Raw genomic sequence first — 16,797 nt, forward strand, 5'->3', positions numbered from 1 at the left:
TCCTAGAATCTGTATTGATAAAGCCACTGGATGGCGAAACGTCTACAATAATACAGTGGACCCCCGCATACCGTTGGAATCACATAACGATTAATCCGCATACTGCTTGCTTTAATCGCAAAAATTTTGCCTCGCATACCGCTTAAAAACCCGCTCACCGATTTTCGTCCGAGATGCATCCAATGTGCGCCCTCAGCCAGCCTCACATGTGCCGCCAGTGGCATTGTTTACCAGCCACCCTCCGCGGTAACATCCAAGCATACAATCGGAATATTTCGTATTATTACAGTGTTTTCGGTGCTTTTTCTGGAAAATAAGTGACCATGGGCCCCAAGAAAGCTTCTAGTGCCAACCCTACAGCAATAAGGGTGAGAATTCCAATAGAGATGAAGAAAGAGATCATTGATAAGTATGAAAGTGGAGTGCGTATCGCCGACCTGGTCAGGTTGTACACAAAACCCCAATCAACCATCGCTACTATTGTGGGCACCAGAAAGGCAATCAAGGAAGCTGTTCTTGCCAAAGGTTTAACTGTGTTTTCGAAACAAAGATCGCAAGTGATGGAAGATGTTGAGAGACTCTTATTGGTGTGGATAAATGAAAAACAGCTAGCAGGAGATAGCGTCTCTCAAGCGATCATAAGCGAAAAGGCTAGGAAGTTGCATGAGGATTTAATTAAAAAAATGCCTGCAACTAGTGCTGATGTGAGTGAATTTAAGGCCAGCAAAGGTTGGTTTGAGAGATTTAAGAAGCATAGTGGCATACATAGTGTGATAAGGCATGGTGAGGCTGCCAGTTCGGACCACAAAGCGGCTGAAAAATATGTGCATGAATTCAAGGAGTACATAGAGACTGAAGGACTGAAACCTGAACAAGTGTTTAATTGTGATGAAACAGGCCTGTTTTGGAAGAAAATGCCAAGCAGGACCTACATTACTCAGGAGGAAAAGGCACTCCCAGGACATAAGCCTATGAAAGACAGGCTTACTTTGTTGATGTGTTCCAATGCTACTGGTGATTGCAAAGTTAAGCCTTTATTAGTGTATCACTCTGAAACTCCCAGACTGTTCAGGCAAAAGAATGTCCTCAAGGAGAATTTGTGTGTGCTGTGGAGGGCAAACAGTAAGGCATGGGTCAGTAGGGACTTTTTCTATGACTGGTTACACCATGCATTTGCCCCCAATGTGAAAGATTACCTAACTGAAAAGAAATTAGAACTTAAGTGCCTCCTGGTGTTAGACAATGCCCCTGGTCATCCTACAGACGTGGCAGAGCGACTTTATGGGGACATGAAATTCATTAACATCAAGTTTTTGCCTCCTAATCCACTCCTCTCCTGCAGCCCATGGACCAGCAGGTTATTGCAAACTTCAAAAAACTGTACACAAAAGCTCTGTTTGAAAGGTGCTTTGTAGTGACCTCAGAAACTCAACTGACTCTAAGAGAGTTTTGGAGAGAGCACTTTAATATCCTCAATTGTATAAACCTTATAGGTAAGGCTTGGGAGGGAGTGACTAAGAAGACCTTGAACTCTGCTTGGAAGAAACTGTGGCCAGAATGTGTAGACAAAAGGGATTTTGAAGGGTTTAAGGCTAACCCTGAGAGGATTAGGCCAGTTGAGGAATCCATTGTGGCATTGGGAAAGTCCTTGGGGTTGGAGGTTAGTGGGGAGGATGTGGAAGAGTTGGTGGAGGAGGACAATGAAGAACTAACCACTGATGAGCTGATAGATCAACTTCAACAGCAAGAGGCCAGACCTAAGGAAACTGGTTCAGAGGAGGGGAGAGAGAAATTGAAGAAGTTGCCTACTACAAAGATTAAGGAAATGTGAGCAAAGTGGCTTGAAGTGCAAACCTTTTTTGATGAAAATCACCCTCACACAGCTATTGCAAGCCGTGTTGGCAACCTGTACACTGACAATGTTGTGAAACACTTTAGGGAAGTCATAAAGGAACGAGAGGTACAGGCCACTATGGACAGATATGTTGTGCGAAAGAAGTCCAGTGACTCTGAAGCTGGTCCTAGTGGCATTAAAAGAAGAAGGGAAGTAACCCCAGAGAAGGACTCGACACCTCAAGTCTTAATGGAAGGGGATTTCCCTTCTAAACACTAACACTCTCTCCCCCCTCCTCCCATCCCATCAATCATCACCAGATCTTCAATAAAAGTAAGTGTCATGTAAGTGTGCATGCCTTTTTCAGTTTGTGTGTATTAAAATTAACATTTCATGTGGTAAAAAAATTTTTTTTTCATACTTTTGGGTGTCTTGCACGGATTAATTTGATTTCCATTATTTCTTATGGGGAAAATTCATTCGCATACCGATTATTTCGCATACCAATGAGCCCTCTTGCACGGATTAAAATCGGTATGCGGGGGTCCACTGTATACTCATAAATTCTAGCGGCTTCAAATCAAGCAGGAGAAAGCTGGTAGGCCCACATGTGAGAGAATGGGTCTGTGTGGTCAGTGTGCTCCATATAAAAAAAGTCCTGGAGCATGCAGTGCATAATGGGGGAAAAAAAAACTCAGACCGTTTTTTTTTAATTAAAATGCCGACTTTGTGGTCTATTTTCATATAGTATTTATGGTTGTATTCTCGTTTTCTTGGTCTCATTTGATAGAATGGAAAACATATTATAGAAATAGAGATGAACCTGGAAATGGAGCTCAAAGTAGGGGAAATGTTTGATTTTTGCCAATGTTCAAAAGTAAACAAATGATGTCATTGTCCAATAAATGTCCAACTAATCATTCTAATATGCAGTCATGAATGGATTGATGTTTTTTATACAATTATTACAGTATTACAGTAGTCTGCATAATACAGTGGACCCCCGGTTAACGATATTTTTTCACTCCAGAAGTATGTTCAGGTGCCAGTACTGACCGAATTTGTTCCCATAAGAAATTTTGTGAAGTAGATTAGTCCATTTCAGACCCCCAAACATACACGTACAAACGCACTTACATAATTTGTCACATTCGGAGGTAATCGTTATGCGGGGGTCCACTGTAGTAAGTCTTCTATTTTTTGTTTGAATAAAAATTCAAAACAGAAAGCAAGAGTAATATCAGAGGGGCCTGGAGACATGACTGAAGAACAATGAAAATGTTATTTTAGAGCCAGGAATGTCTGCATTGTTCATTCTGGACCTTATTTTGAAATTGCCATATTTTTTAATTTTCGTGAAATTGGTGAAATTGCAAATTTCTGACCACATTATTGGGTAGTTGAAATTGGTAAATGGGCAGTTTCTTGTACTCAATCGATAGAAAAAATGGAGTTCTAAAGAAAGAGCTATGAGTTTGGTCGACTGGAACAACGGAATTAGCCGAAAATAGGGCTCAAAGTGGGCGAAATCGCCGATTTGTAAATATTGCCGAGGTCGCTAACTTCGCGAGAGCATAATTCCGTCAGTTTTCCATCAAATTTCATTTTTTTTGGTGTCATTACAATCGGGAAAAGATTCTCTATCATTTCCTAAGAAAAAAAATTGATTTTTTTTTTGAAATTTTGCGACACCAGGAGACACCTCAGGATTGGGGGTTGCGACAGTCAAAGGGTTAAAGAGACACCAAAAACAGACCTCTCTGGACAGATTTTTTATGTGACAGGGGTCCAGTGCCAGTAAAAGACAAAGAAGGGAAGTAACTCTGGATAGGGACTTGATACCTGAAGTCCTAATGGAGGGGGATTCCCCTTCCAACCAATAACCTCTCCTCCTCCCTCTCCCCTCCTTGTGTCTTCCATATGCCAACAAGAGTCTTCAATAAAGGTAAAAGTGATATTAAATGTTCATTTATCCATTTCATTAGTCATTTATATTTATTTCTCATTGTTTTCTGTATGTAAAACTATAGTTATTCTCTATAATATGTATTTTTTTTTTAATGATTTTGGGTGTCTGGAAAGGATTAATTGGATTTACATTATTTCTTATGGGAAATATTGCTTCAGTTTTTGTCAAATTCAGTTTTCGTCAGACTCTCTGGAATGAATTAATGATGAAAACCAAGATTTTACTGTATTTGTTTGTGTTAATGGAGATTGGTCGTGGCCTAACCACATGACATGCATTCTTTTACCTTCAAACAATGAAGCAAGGCTTAGCAAAACTGCCAGTTTAGATTACAGAGCACCAAAGGAACAATTAGTTCAGTTAATAATGGCATTGGATGAAATGGAGCAAACTCCAGGAGCCATCCACATTTACTGCCACAGGGTTTGTTAGGTAGCCACTCAATATTCCACCGCTGGTCTAGCCATACCCTTAACCCTTTGACTGTCACAAGCCCCTTTCTGAAACTGTCATTCAATGTCGTAAATTTAAAAAAAAAAAAAAAAAAAAAAACTTACGAAATGACAGAGAACCTTTTCCCGATGGTAATGACACCAAAAGTATGAAATTTAGTCAAAATCTCATGGAATTATGCTCCCGCAAAGTTAGCGGTCTCGGCGACATATATGCTTCGGCGATTTCGCCGACTTTGAGCCCTGTTTTTTACCAATTCCATTGTTCCAGTTGACCAAACTCATAACTATTTCTTTAGAACTCCATTTTTTCTATCAGTTGAGTACAGGAAACTGCCCATTTACTGATTTGAGCTATGCAGTACAGTGGTCAGAAATTGGCAATTTGGCCAATTTCACACAAATTAAAAAAGATGCCAATTTCAAAATAGGGTCCAGAATAAACAATGTAGACATTCTTGGCACTAAAATAACATATCCTCTGTTCATTAGTCATGTCTCTAGGCCCCTCTTATATTACTATTGCTTTCTATTTTGATTTTTGATTTATACAAAAAATACAAAATTTACTGTTATGAAGACTAATGCATTATTGTAAAAATGGTATAAATAATATCAGTGCACTAGTGAAAGAATATCAGACTCCCCAGTTGACGTGTATTGGACGTGTGGTGTGATTTGCTTATTCGTGAACATTGGTAAAAATTGAACATTTCCGCTACTTTGAGCTCAATTTCAAGGTTATTTTCATCGTGAAACTAATCAAAATCATCTCTATTTCTGTAATATGTTTTCCATTTTATCACGTGAGACCACGAAAAAGAGAATACAACAGTAAATACTATACGAAAATACACCTCAAAGTCGGCATTTTAATTAAAAAAAAAAAAAAAAAAGTCGTTTTTTTTTCTCATTATGCACTGCGTGCTGCAGGATTTTTTTTATGTGGTGCACACTGACCACACAGACCCATTCTCTCACATGAGGGCCTACATGCTTTCTCTTGATTGATTTGAAACTGCTAGAATTTACGCGTATTAACCCTTAAACGGTCCAAAAGTATACTATATACGTTCACGTGCGTAGCGCCCCAAACGTATATATACGTTTTCTTTGTCATTCATTCAACACTGCCACAATAAGCCTGAGTCACCTAGACATGAGAGAATGGGTGTGCACACTCACTGTGTACCATATTAAAATAACTGGGGATGCCTGGGTACCATATGCTCTTTTTTCCTATTAAAAAAAAAATTTTTCTCAAAAAATTTGGGGCGCTATGTGAGTGAACGTATATATACATTTGGACCGTTTAGGGGTTAATACATCCGAAACAGTGGCGCGTAAGATGTATATATATGACCAAAACAGTCAAAGGGTTAAGAGAAACACTAGAACACAGCTAGACAATGAAGCATTTTTTCATTGTCAAGGAGTAGATTTCAATAAACAAAATAACATCACAGCTAATGAAGAGAAAGAGAAAGGAGGGAGGGGTATTCTGATTTGATATGAGGAAGGGAAATATGTACTATACTTGGAATTGATCCATGGGGAGGATAGCACCAATTCCTTGGATAAAGAGCCCTTTACCACCACCAAGGAACATATCTTAAAGGTAAAAGTAACAAGGGAAAGGAAAAAACTAGTTCAGGATTAGTTTTTCTTTTACCTGAGTGATCATACCAACACGATTTGTCATCTAGTAAAGTTCAAGTTTGGATAAAACCAATAGTAGGAAAAAATCTAGTACTTTACAAAAATTTATGTACAAAAGGTATATGTTACTTTTAAAATGTTTACTTAATTTTATAAAAACTTACCTTAAGTAAATAGTCAGTAGCAGCAGTGAGGAGAAGAAAGGTTGGCCCTGAATTTAGAGACTCTTGTGTGTTCTGAGTGATAATAAGACAGCCCAGCGTTCCTACCATTCGTGCAAGATTAGCTCTCACACTAGCTATTTCACATGTTACTCCAGCATCAAAGATCACCTGCAAAGTGAATAACAATTTAATTAAGTCAAAAACTAAGCTTATATTTTAAGTTAAGTAGATGATGATGATGATGATTATTCTTAATATTACGTATAATATATGGGGAAGAGTCAAGTTCATAAGTCACTGTAATGTACTCTGTTTATTATTTGGTGTTTGTACATCTGTGTGTAATTATTAATCTTCAGGATCATTAATTTATCAAAGAAAACACTTCACTGTCTGAGAAGGAAGACAATTCCTAGAGCTTTGTTGCAAGAACATATTTTTCTAATATTTTATATTTTTATCTGATAGATTTGTATCAGTTATTTGTGATATTGAAGGAGCATGGAGATGCTGTTGTTGCCTGAGACAAATGACTGTACAGTGGAACTCTGGTTTTCATACGGTCTGAACAACGTACAATTTGGATTTAGAAAACTTTTTTGGATGAAACTTTCGTTCAGATTTCGTACCTCCACCTGGAAATCGTACGTATCAGATACATCCGCCCTCCTGGGGACTCAGTTTACCTCTGTCAGTGAGCATGGTAGGGTGGTAGTGATGGTGGTAGAGGGTGATAGTGGTTTTGATGGTGGTAGAGGGTGGTAGTGGTTGTGATGGTGGTAGAAGGTGGTAGTGATTGTAGTAGAGGGTGATTCTACGATATGTATGATACTAAAGCAGCAGGAGTCAATAAAGGCTATAGTGCCAGCCAGTGATAAAGTGTAGCATTAAGAGTGTAGCAAGTAAGTTAAGCAATTAAGTTATAGAAAAAGGACGACACGAAACTAACTCCTCCCATGTTGTTGGAGGTTTATAGGGCCACTGACAACATGTGCCACCCTAAACCTCTACCAGCATCTCCTCCAAGGTAAGTGTGTACTATAGTATACATACAATAACCACTTTATTTCTTTACATTCTCTATTATTTTTTATACAAAATTTCTTATTTATATTTTGTATAGTGGTACCAACACTCTTATATGTGTATGAAGCTTGAGTAGTAAGTGCTGCAGAGAGGAGGCGGTTGGAGGCAGTGGAGATGTCTTGTCTAAGGGCAATGTGTAGTGTAAATATTATGCAGAAAATTCAGTGTGGAAATTAGGAGAAGGTGTGGAATAAAAATACAGTGGACCTCTGGTTTTTGTAATTAATCCGTTCCAGAGAGAGTAACTAAACCCGAATCTGATGATTTCCGAATTAATTTTCCCCATGAGAAATAATGTAAATCTAATTAATCTGTTCCAGACACCTGAAAGTATTAACAAAAATAATTTTTTTATAGATTAAATATAGATTTACATACAGAAAAGAATGAGAAATCGATTATAAAACAATAAGAACATAAGAAAGGAGGATCACTGCAGTAGGCCTGTTGGCCCATACTAGGCAGGCCCTTTACAATCCATCCCACTAACAAAACATTTGTAGATGAATGGTTCAAAGAACAGACATGTAGTTAAATTAGACACATATGCAACTCTTGGGTATCTTTACTGATGAAACGTTTCGCCACACAGTGGCTTCATCAGTCCATACACAGGAGAAACTTGAAGAACAGGAGAATGAGGTAATCAGTCCGTCAACCCCGAGTCGATGTGTTCAGTCCATTAATCTTGAATAGAATACATCACACTTCACTTTACTGAAGACTCTTGTTGTTGTATGGTAGATGGGAGGAGGGGAGAGGGTTAGAACATAAGAACATAAGGGAGGAACACAGCAATAGGCCTGTTGGCCCATACTAGGCACGTCCTTCACAAATCCAACCCACTAACAGAATAAACACTACCTAAGCAATAAGCTTTGATAATTCTATTTACTCAGGTGCAAGCCCCACTCAAATCCAACCCCTCTCATTCATGTACTTATCCAACCTAAATTTGAAACTATCCAAGGTTTTAGCTTTGATAACCCTACGCGGCAGACCGTTCCACTCAGCAAGTACCCTATTACCAAACCAGCACTTTACTATATCCTTTTGAAATCTAAACTTGTCTAATTTGAATCCATTATTGCGGATTCTCTCTTCGAGGGATATCCTCAAAACCTCATTTATATCCCCTTTGTCAATACCCATCTTCCACTTATTATACACTTTGATCATGTCTCCCCTCATTCTTCGTCTTACAAGTGAATGCAGTTTAAGAGTCTTCAATCTTTCTTTGTATGGAAGATTTCTAATGCTATGTATTAATTTAGTCATTCTATGCTGAATGTTTTCTAACGAATTTATATCTATTCTGTAATACAAAGACCAGAACTTATAAGTACATACTAGGGTTATGGACACTCCCGAGCTTCAGAACCTTGCATTTATCTACATTGAACTGCATCTGCCACTTTTCTGACCAGGAACTGAGTTTGTCTAAATCCTCCTGAATTTCCACAACATCTACGTTTGAATCAATTATCCTACCTATCTTTGTGTCGTCGGCGAATTTGCTCATGGCACTAGTAATTCCCTCATCAAGGTCATTGATATATATTAAAAAACAACAAAGGGCCTAAGACTGATCCCTGTGGAATGCCACTTGTTACAGATCCCCACTTGGATTTAACCCCATTTAAGCACACACTCTGCTTCCTATTTGTGAGCCATGACTCAATCCATGACAGCACTTTTCCCCCAATGCCATGAGCTGTCACTTTCCTTAACAGTCTCTGGTACGGTATTCTATCAAAAGCCTTACTAAAAATCTAAAAAACAATATCGAATTCTTTATCATGATCAACAGCCTTGAAAGCTTTACTGAAGAAGGTTAATAAATTAGTTGCGCAAGAATGGCCCCTCGTGAATCCATGCTGAGTATCATTAGTAAAATTATGCTTATCCAGATGGTATCTTATAATATCGGCTATAACTGACTAGTAATTTGCTTATTGGGCGGTAATTTGACGGTAACGACTTGTCCCCTGCTTTAAATATAGGAATTACATTAGCCATCTTCCACATATCAGACACTACACCTGTTTGAAGAGATAAATTAAAAATATTAGTTAAATGTTCACAGAGTTCCATTTTACATTCCTTAAGAACCCTTGTAAAAACCTTATCAGGACTGGGCGATTTATCTGACTTCAAACGGTTTATCTGTTTGATAACCATTTCGCTAGTGACTGAGATATTACATAATTTATCTTCTTCACGTCCACTAAAAAACCTAATTATTGGGATATTATTAGTGTCTTCCTGAGTGAAAACCAAGAGAAAATAATTATTAAAAATAGAGCACGTTTCATTCTCCTTGTCAGTAAGATGCCCAGAGTTATTTTTAAGGGGACCTATCTTATCTCTAACTTTTGTTCTATACACCTGGAAAAAACTTTTAGGGTTAGTTTTCGAAACCCTAGCAACTTTAATTTCGTAGTCCCATTTAGCTTTTCTTATCCCCTTTTTAATGTCCCTCTTAATGTCAATATACTGATTCATAAGATGACCCTCACCTCTTTTTATGTGCCTATAAATTCCTTTCTTCTGCCCTAAAAGATATTTGAGCCTATTATTCATCCATTTTGAGTCATTTCTATTTGATCTAATTTCTTTACATGGGATAAATGTTCTTTGGGCAGCATGTATAGTGTTCAGAAAACTGTCATATTGATAGCTCTCTTCATTGCCCCAGTCCACAAATGATAAGTGTTCTCTAAGCCCATTGTAATCTGCTAAGAGAAAATCTGGGACCGTTACTGAGTTATCCCTACTATCATACTTCCATCCAATGCTAAAGGTAATTGATTTGTGGTTGCTTGTACCGAGTTCCTCTGTAATTTCTAAATTATTAACAAGAGTTTCCTTGTTTGCCAGAACCAAGTAAAGCAGGTTAATTTCCCCTTGTAGGTTCTGTCACAAACTGCTTCAAAAAACAATCCTGTACTATAACTGTCTTGCAAAAGCCAACAAGATTCTTCAATAAAGGTAAAAGTGATTTAAATGTTCATTTAACCATTTCATTAGTCCTTTATATTTATTTCTTATTGTTTTCTGTATGTAAAACTATAGTTATTCTCTATAAAATGTATTTTTTTGTTAATACTTTTGGGTCTCTGAAATGGATTAATTGGATTTAGATTAATCATGGGAAATATTACTTCAGTTTTCATATGTTTCAGATTTAGACTGATCTGGAATGGATTAAGTACAAAATCTGGAGTTCCACCGTATAATAATAATAATAATAATATAATCAAATAAAGTGCTAAACCTGAGAGGGCCATACTGCACTGCAGGGAGAGATGTGAGAAAGTAGGACTGTGCAAAGATGATTTGGGAGTAAAGTGCAGGAGTGTGTAAGGGTAAGGGTGAGTAGGGGTAGGGGAAAGTGCAAGAGGAAAAGTAAAAATCACAGTTGGTGCAATAGAAAAATTTCTATTAAAAAGTCAGAGCTGGAACTTTTAGCATGGAGGGCAGCAAGAGTTAGTGTGTTGGAGCACAGAAATAATAGAAGTGACTTCTGCTTGCCCACTGATATACTGGACAATCTAATAAGATATGGTAAACTGACATTGCAATCTGACAGTCCTCGAAGAGCAGTGCCAGGTGTTTTTCCATGAGGTACTCATGATGGAGTTGAGTGTGGCTGATATGTAGATGGGAAGAGTGCAGTCTTCCAAATATAACAGCGGTTGGAAGGCGATGGCCAGAAATTTAAACGTCACTTGATGGAAAATAATTTGTTTTTGACAAACTTGGACTAATATTGTTGCCTTGGTTGTAGAGTTACTGAGAGATCACTGAAAAATAATATGAGTAAGGAATACCTTGTACAAAATTGGGAGGTCAAGAAAAGCTGATTGAGTGGCTGAATCTGCTTATTCATAACCCCAAACATTAATGTTTAGGGACCCAACAAAAACTGGAATTTTTGCATTTATGAGAAATGGAGCATAATAAGTTGAATATGAAGGACGAGGGATGAGGGAAGTCAAATTTATGGATGGCCTGTAATGCACTGTAAGGGTCCAAACACAACTACAAATGACAAGATACATGTCAATACAATGTGCATGATAGCCATGAAAATGATATAAAACCCAGCTGTGAAAATACTGGCTGAGTTTAGTAAAGGACCTCGGATAATTTAGCCAGGAAAAACTTTTTCGTATTCAATACTATCAGTGTACATTGCAAAAACATGAGAATGAGAATGGAAGTGATCAAGAAAGAGAGAGTATGAAGTTATAATAAGCAAGTGGGCTTTTGCACAAGGAAGAGGGGAAGTGAAAACATTAATTGTTAGGACTTCCTAGGGAGGGAGAAAAAAGTAAGAAGTAGGGTGAACATAGAGGGGAGGTAAATTAAAGAAACCCAAGAGAGAATGAATATGGAGAGGAAAGGGGTGTAATAAAGGGAAGTGACAATTAACAAAGAAGCCTTAGTAATATCCATTACTGTCCTAACGTGACTCAAGAAATCGTAATGACACGATTGCAAACAAACCATACCCCTGGCCGGGATTCAATCCCGGCCTGGGGTATGGTTTGTTTGCAATCGTGTCATTACGATTTCTTGAGTCATGTTGACGGCAGTGAAGGGACTTGAGCTAGAGTTCGTCACGGCCACGCTAGCTGGAGATTCGTCTGTAAAAACTTGCATTTGTGGTCACAGTGGTGCCTGTGCTAACCTTTCTATGGTGTAGAAATATACCTAGTTGGATGAATCTTATTGTGGCTAGCTGGTCTAGTGGCTAACGCGACGGGCTGGAGTTTTGAGACTCTATGACCGCGGGTTCAATCCCGGCCGGGGGTATAGTTTCATTACTGTCCTATATGTGGAAGGATCATGAAGGTCATAAAAATGGACAAAAAAAATGGAGACAATGGGCATTACATTGATCTTGAAAAGGGATGTTCATCTCTGCATAGAGGCTCTTAACTGGGAAAGAATGGAAAGCTCCAAGACACAAAAGCAACCTGTGATGATAAATGAGATTAAGTTCAGAAAGAGTAATGTGGGAAACTGAAAAGTATCGATTGTTACTGCAGTCTAGTTTAGTAAGATGAGGGCAGAATGAAGGCAAAGAAGGGTGTGTCTAACAGAACCAAAAGGAAGGGGGACTAGAGTTTTAAGGAAGGTCAAGCGGCTATGACATGCAGCTTTCAGAGGCTTTGTGGGGCATCCAGGATAGTCGGCAATCAAACAGAAGAGCTAGTAATCTGACCATACTAAGAGACAACAGGACATCTTGTGAAAGTAAGATGATGTGCTTCAGCAACAGAAAATATAAATGCATGAGAAGTGGCCCAGTTGGAAGTACAATGAATAGCATTCTGGAGTCTGCTACAAGGTGGCAGTCAGTGCCTGCGCACACTATAGCAAAACTGTTGACAAGAATATGACTAAATATTGGAAGATAGAACCAAGGTAAGATCATTACTAGAAAGCAAGAAGAAAGTAGTGCTAAGAACACAGTCTTGAGGGACACCTTCAGCCTGGGTGAAGTCAGGAAAAGCTATTAATAAGTCAGACAAAGCTGTGCCCCTCTGACAAGAAATCCCAAAGGAAAAGTGGCAGACTGCCTCAAAGGCCCAAGGAATGGGTTTGGATGAAGATGTAATACCAGGTGGTATTATTAGCCTTTTTAAGACCCAAAAGACTTCAATAACTGAGTGATTATTAGCAAAGGCATTGTGAACATAGGTATCCAAGTAGATTAAGGGGTCGATGGTTAATGGCTCCTACAAAAACCAAACTAATAAGCGAGGAAAAATTACGGGTTTCCTGGTACCATAGTAAACATTTGTTAGCTAAGTGTTCTAACAATTTAAAGCACACTAATAAGAGTAATGGGTCTGTAAAGCAAGGTATCAAGGCTTGGCTTATGACAAGGGAGGACAATAGTGGTTTTCTATTGCAGAAGAACCCTTTGGGACCAAATGAGATTGAAAAGGCATAAGGGTATGACAGGTGCCATAGGATGTAAATGATGATGCACATAGACATGAATGTCATCAATCCCAGTTGCTGTCAGGTGACAGCATGAGTTGACCTGAGCTCATGACATAGAAATATGTTAGGGACCATGGCCTCAATGAGGTAGTTCTACATGACAGCCACTGAAAGGATTTTCCTCTCAAACTGGGTGAGTATGGCTGTTGCAAAGAATGGTGTCCAATAAAGGCTCTCCTGTGACAAACATCAGTCTCATTTTGCAGCTTGGCCTGAGATCTTGCTTTTTTTTTTTTACTATTAATATTAATTCTTCAACCTAGGTAGTAGATTGGTAGACAGCAACCGCCCAGGGAGGTACTACCGTCCTGCCAAGTGAGTGTAAAACAAAAGCCTGCAATTGTTTTACATGATGGTAGGATTGCTGGTGTCCTTTTTTCTGTCTCATTAACATGCAAGATTTCAGGTATTTCTTGCTACTTCTACTTACACTTAGGTCACACTACAGATACATATACAAGCATATATATATACACACCCCTCTAGGCATTCTTCTATTTTCTTTCTTGTTCTTTTTTTTTTTTTTTTTTTTCAACAAGTCGGTCGTCTCCCACCGAGGCAGGGTGACCCCCCAAAAAAAAAGAAAGAAAATCCCCAAAAAGAAAATACTTTCATCATCATTCAACACTTTCACCACACTCACACATTATCACTGCTTTTGCAGAGGTGCTCAGAACATAACAGTTTAGAAGCATATACGTATAGAGATACACAACATATCCCTCCAAACTGCCAATATCCCAAACCCCTCCTTTAAAGTGCAGGCATTCTACTTCCCATTTCCAGGACTCAAGTCCGACTATATGAAAATAACCGGTTTCCCTGAATCCCTTCACTAAATATTACCCTGCTCACACTCCAACAGATCGTCAGGTCCCAAGTATCATTCGTCTCCATTCACTCCTATCTAACACGCTCATGCATGCTTGCTGGAAGTCCAAGCCCCTCACCCACAAAACCTCCTTTACCCCCTCTTTCCAACCCTTTCAAGGACGACCCCTACCCCTCTTTCCTTCCCCTATAGATTTATACGCTTTCCATGTCATTCTACTTTGATCCATTCTCTCTAAATGACCAAACCACCTCAACAACCCCTCTTCTGCCCTCTGACTAATGCTTTTATTAACTCCACACCTTCTCCTAATTTCCACACTCCGAATTTTCTGCATAATATTTACACCACACATTGCCCTTAGACAGGACATCTCCACTGCCTCCAACCGTCTCCTCGCTGCTGCATTTACCACCCAAGCTTCACATCCATATAAGAGTGTTGGTACTACTATACTTTCATACATTCCCTTCTTTGCCTCCATAGATAACGTTTTTTGACTCCACATATACCTCAACGCACCACTCACCTTTTTTCCCTCATCAATTCTATGATTAACCTCATCCTTCATAAATCCATCCGCCGACACGTCAACTCCCAAGTATCTGAAAACATTCACTTCTTCCATACTCCTCCTCCCCAATTTGATATCCAATTTTTCTTTATCTAAATCATTTGATACCCTCATCACCTTACTCTTTTCTATGTTCACTTTCAACTTTCTACCTTTACACACATTCTCAAACTCATCCACTAACCTTTGCAATTTTTCTTTAGAATCTCCCATAAGCACAGTATCATCAGCAAAAAGTAACTGTGTCAATTCCCATTTTGAATTTGATTCCCCATAATTTAATCCCACCCCTCTCCCGAACACCCTAGCATTTACTTCTTTTACAACCCCATCTATAAATATATTAAACAACCATGGTGACATTACACATCCCTGTCTAAGACCTACTTTTACCGGGAAGTATTCTCCCTCTCTTCTACACACCCTAACCTGAGCCTCACTATCCTCATAAAAGCTCTTTACAGCATTTAGTAACTTACCACCTATTCCATATACTTGCAACATCTGCCACATTGCTCCTCTATCCACTCTATCATATGCCTTTTCTAAATCCATAAATGCAATAAAAACTTCCCTACCTTTATCTAAATACTGTTCACATATATGCTTCAATGTAAACACTTGATCTACACATCCTCTACCCACTCTGAAACCTCCTTGTTCGTCCGCAATTCTACATTCTGTCTTACCTCTAATTCTTTCAATTATAACCCTACCGTATACTTTTCCTGGTATACTCAGTAAACTTATTCCTCTATAATTTTTACAATCTCTTTTGTCCCCTTTCCCTTTATATAAAGGGACTATACATGCTCTCCGCCAATCCCTAGGTACCTTCTAGTTCTTATTCTTGTTTATTTCCTCTTATCTCCATGGGGAAGTGGAACAGAATTCTTCCTCTGTAAGCCATGCATGTTGTAAGAGGCGACTAAAATGCTGGGAGCAAGGGGCTAGTAATCTCTTCTGTATATATTACTAAATGTAAAAGGAGAAACTTTTGTTTTTTCTTTTGGACCACCCTGCCTCGGTGGGATACGGCTGGTGTGTTGAAAGAAAGATAGATTAATTCTTCAACTGTTGGCAGCCCCCAAATTGGAAGCTCCTTCTCTGTCAGCATTTTTAAAAAAATAATTTTATCTTCAAAACGATAATTTTTTTCTAAAGATAACAACACAAAAAATGCCAAATTTGATGCAATACCCATGGAATCACAGGTGTAAAAGTTGGAGCTTGGGGAGCACGTTATGCAATAGTGATTTCATCCTCTTTGGTGTCTATCTTAAGCCAATTTCAGTGCTGAAACTTTTCCAACTCCCAGCTATTTCACTAGTATGCCTTCCATACTACCCACTGGTTGCAAGAAATTGGTCACTCAACCATCAGAACCATCCTATTAACCCTTTCAAGGTAAGTCCCATTGTTCTACGACTCTGAAGCCTCAGTCGGTCCTGTAGTTCTAGACACCATAAGCTCAGCTCTGTCAGATAAGCTGTCAGTGGTAAATTTTGACCTAGATATGAGAGAATAGATCTATGCAGTAAATGTGTACCATATAAAAAAAATCTTGCAGCATGCAGTGCATAATGGGGGAAAAAAAAGCGACAGTATTTTTGGTTTAAAACAGCGACTTTGCGGTGTTTTTTTCTTATAGTTTTTATTTTTGTATTCTCAGTTTCTTGGGCTCAGTTGATATAATAGAAAATATATTACAGAAATAGCGATGATTTTGATTGGTTTCAGGACTGAAAGTAGTTTGAAACTGAACTCAAAGTAGTGGAAATGTTTGATTTTAGCTGATATTCCAGAGTACACAAATTACGTCACTTGCCCAATACCCGTCCAACTGGTCGGTCTAATATGTGTTCATAATTGTGCTAACATAGTTTATACAATTATTACAAGAATGCAGTAGTCTGCATAGCAATAAATCTTCTATTTGTGTTAATAAAAGTTCAAAACTGAAAATAAGCATAATATAGGAGAGGCCTGAGGATGTGACTAATGAACAGAGGAAATGTTGTTTTAGTGCCAGGAATGTCTACATTATTTATTCTGGACCTTATTTTGAAATGACAATTTTCCCTTTCTCAACTAATAAACCATAAGAATGCTTGGTGATGATTTAGTTCATTCCAGTAACTGAATCAGACCTAATAAAAGCCCATAAAACAGACTAAGTTGGGGACACAGAGCCTCTACCCAGGAA

The 16,797-nt window shown here is 38.5% G+C and overlaps 1 protein-coding gene across 2 annotated transcripts in view; it reads right to left on the reverse strand.

The window, feature by feature from the left end:
- LOC128696539 (HEAT repeat-containing protein 3) overlaps positions 1-16,797 on the reverse strand; it is a 109,701-nt gene that overhangs the window by 5,945 nt on the left and 86,959 nt on the right. For both annotated transcript variants that reach the window (XM_053787829.1, XM_053787831.1), the window contains one exon: positions 6,079-6,246. In XM_053787829.1, coding sequence (XP_053643804.1) covers positions 6,079-6,246 — 168 coding nt within the window. The remainder of the gene's footprint in view (positions 1-6,078; positions 6,247-16,797) is intronic.

This window comes from Cherax quadricarinatus, chromosome 47, assembly GCF_038502225.1.
Source record: "Cherax quadricarinatus isolate ZL_2023a chromosome 47, ASM3850222v1, whole genome shotgun sequence".
Taxonomy (NCBI): domain Eukaryota; kingdom Metazoa; phylum Arthropoda; class Malacostraca; order Decapoda; family Parastacidae; genus Cherax; species Cherax quadricarinatus.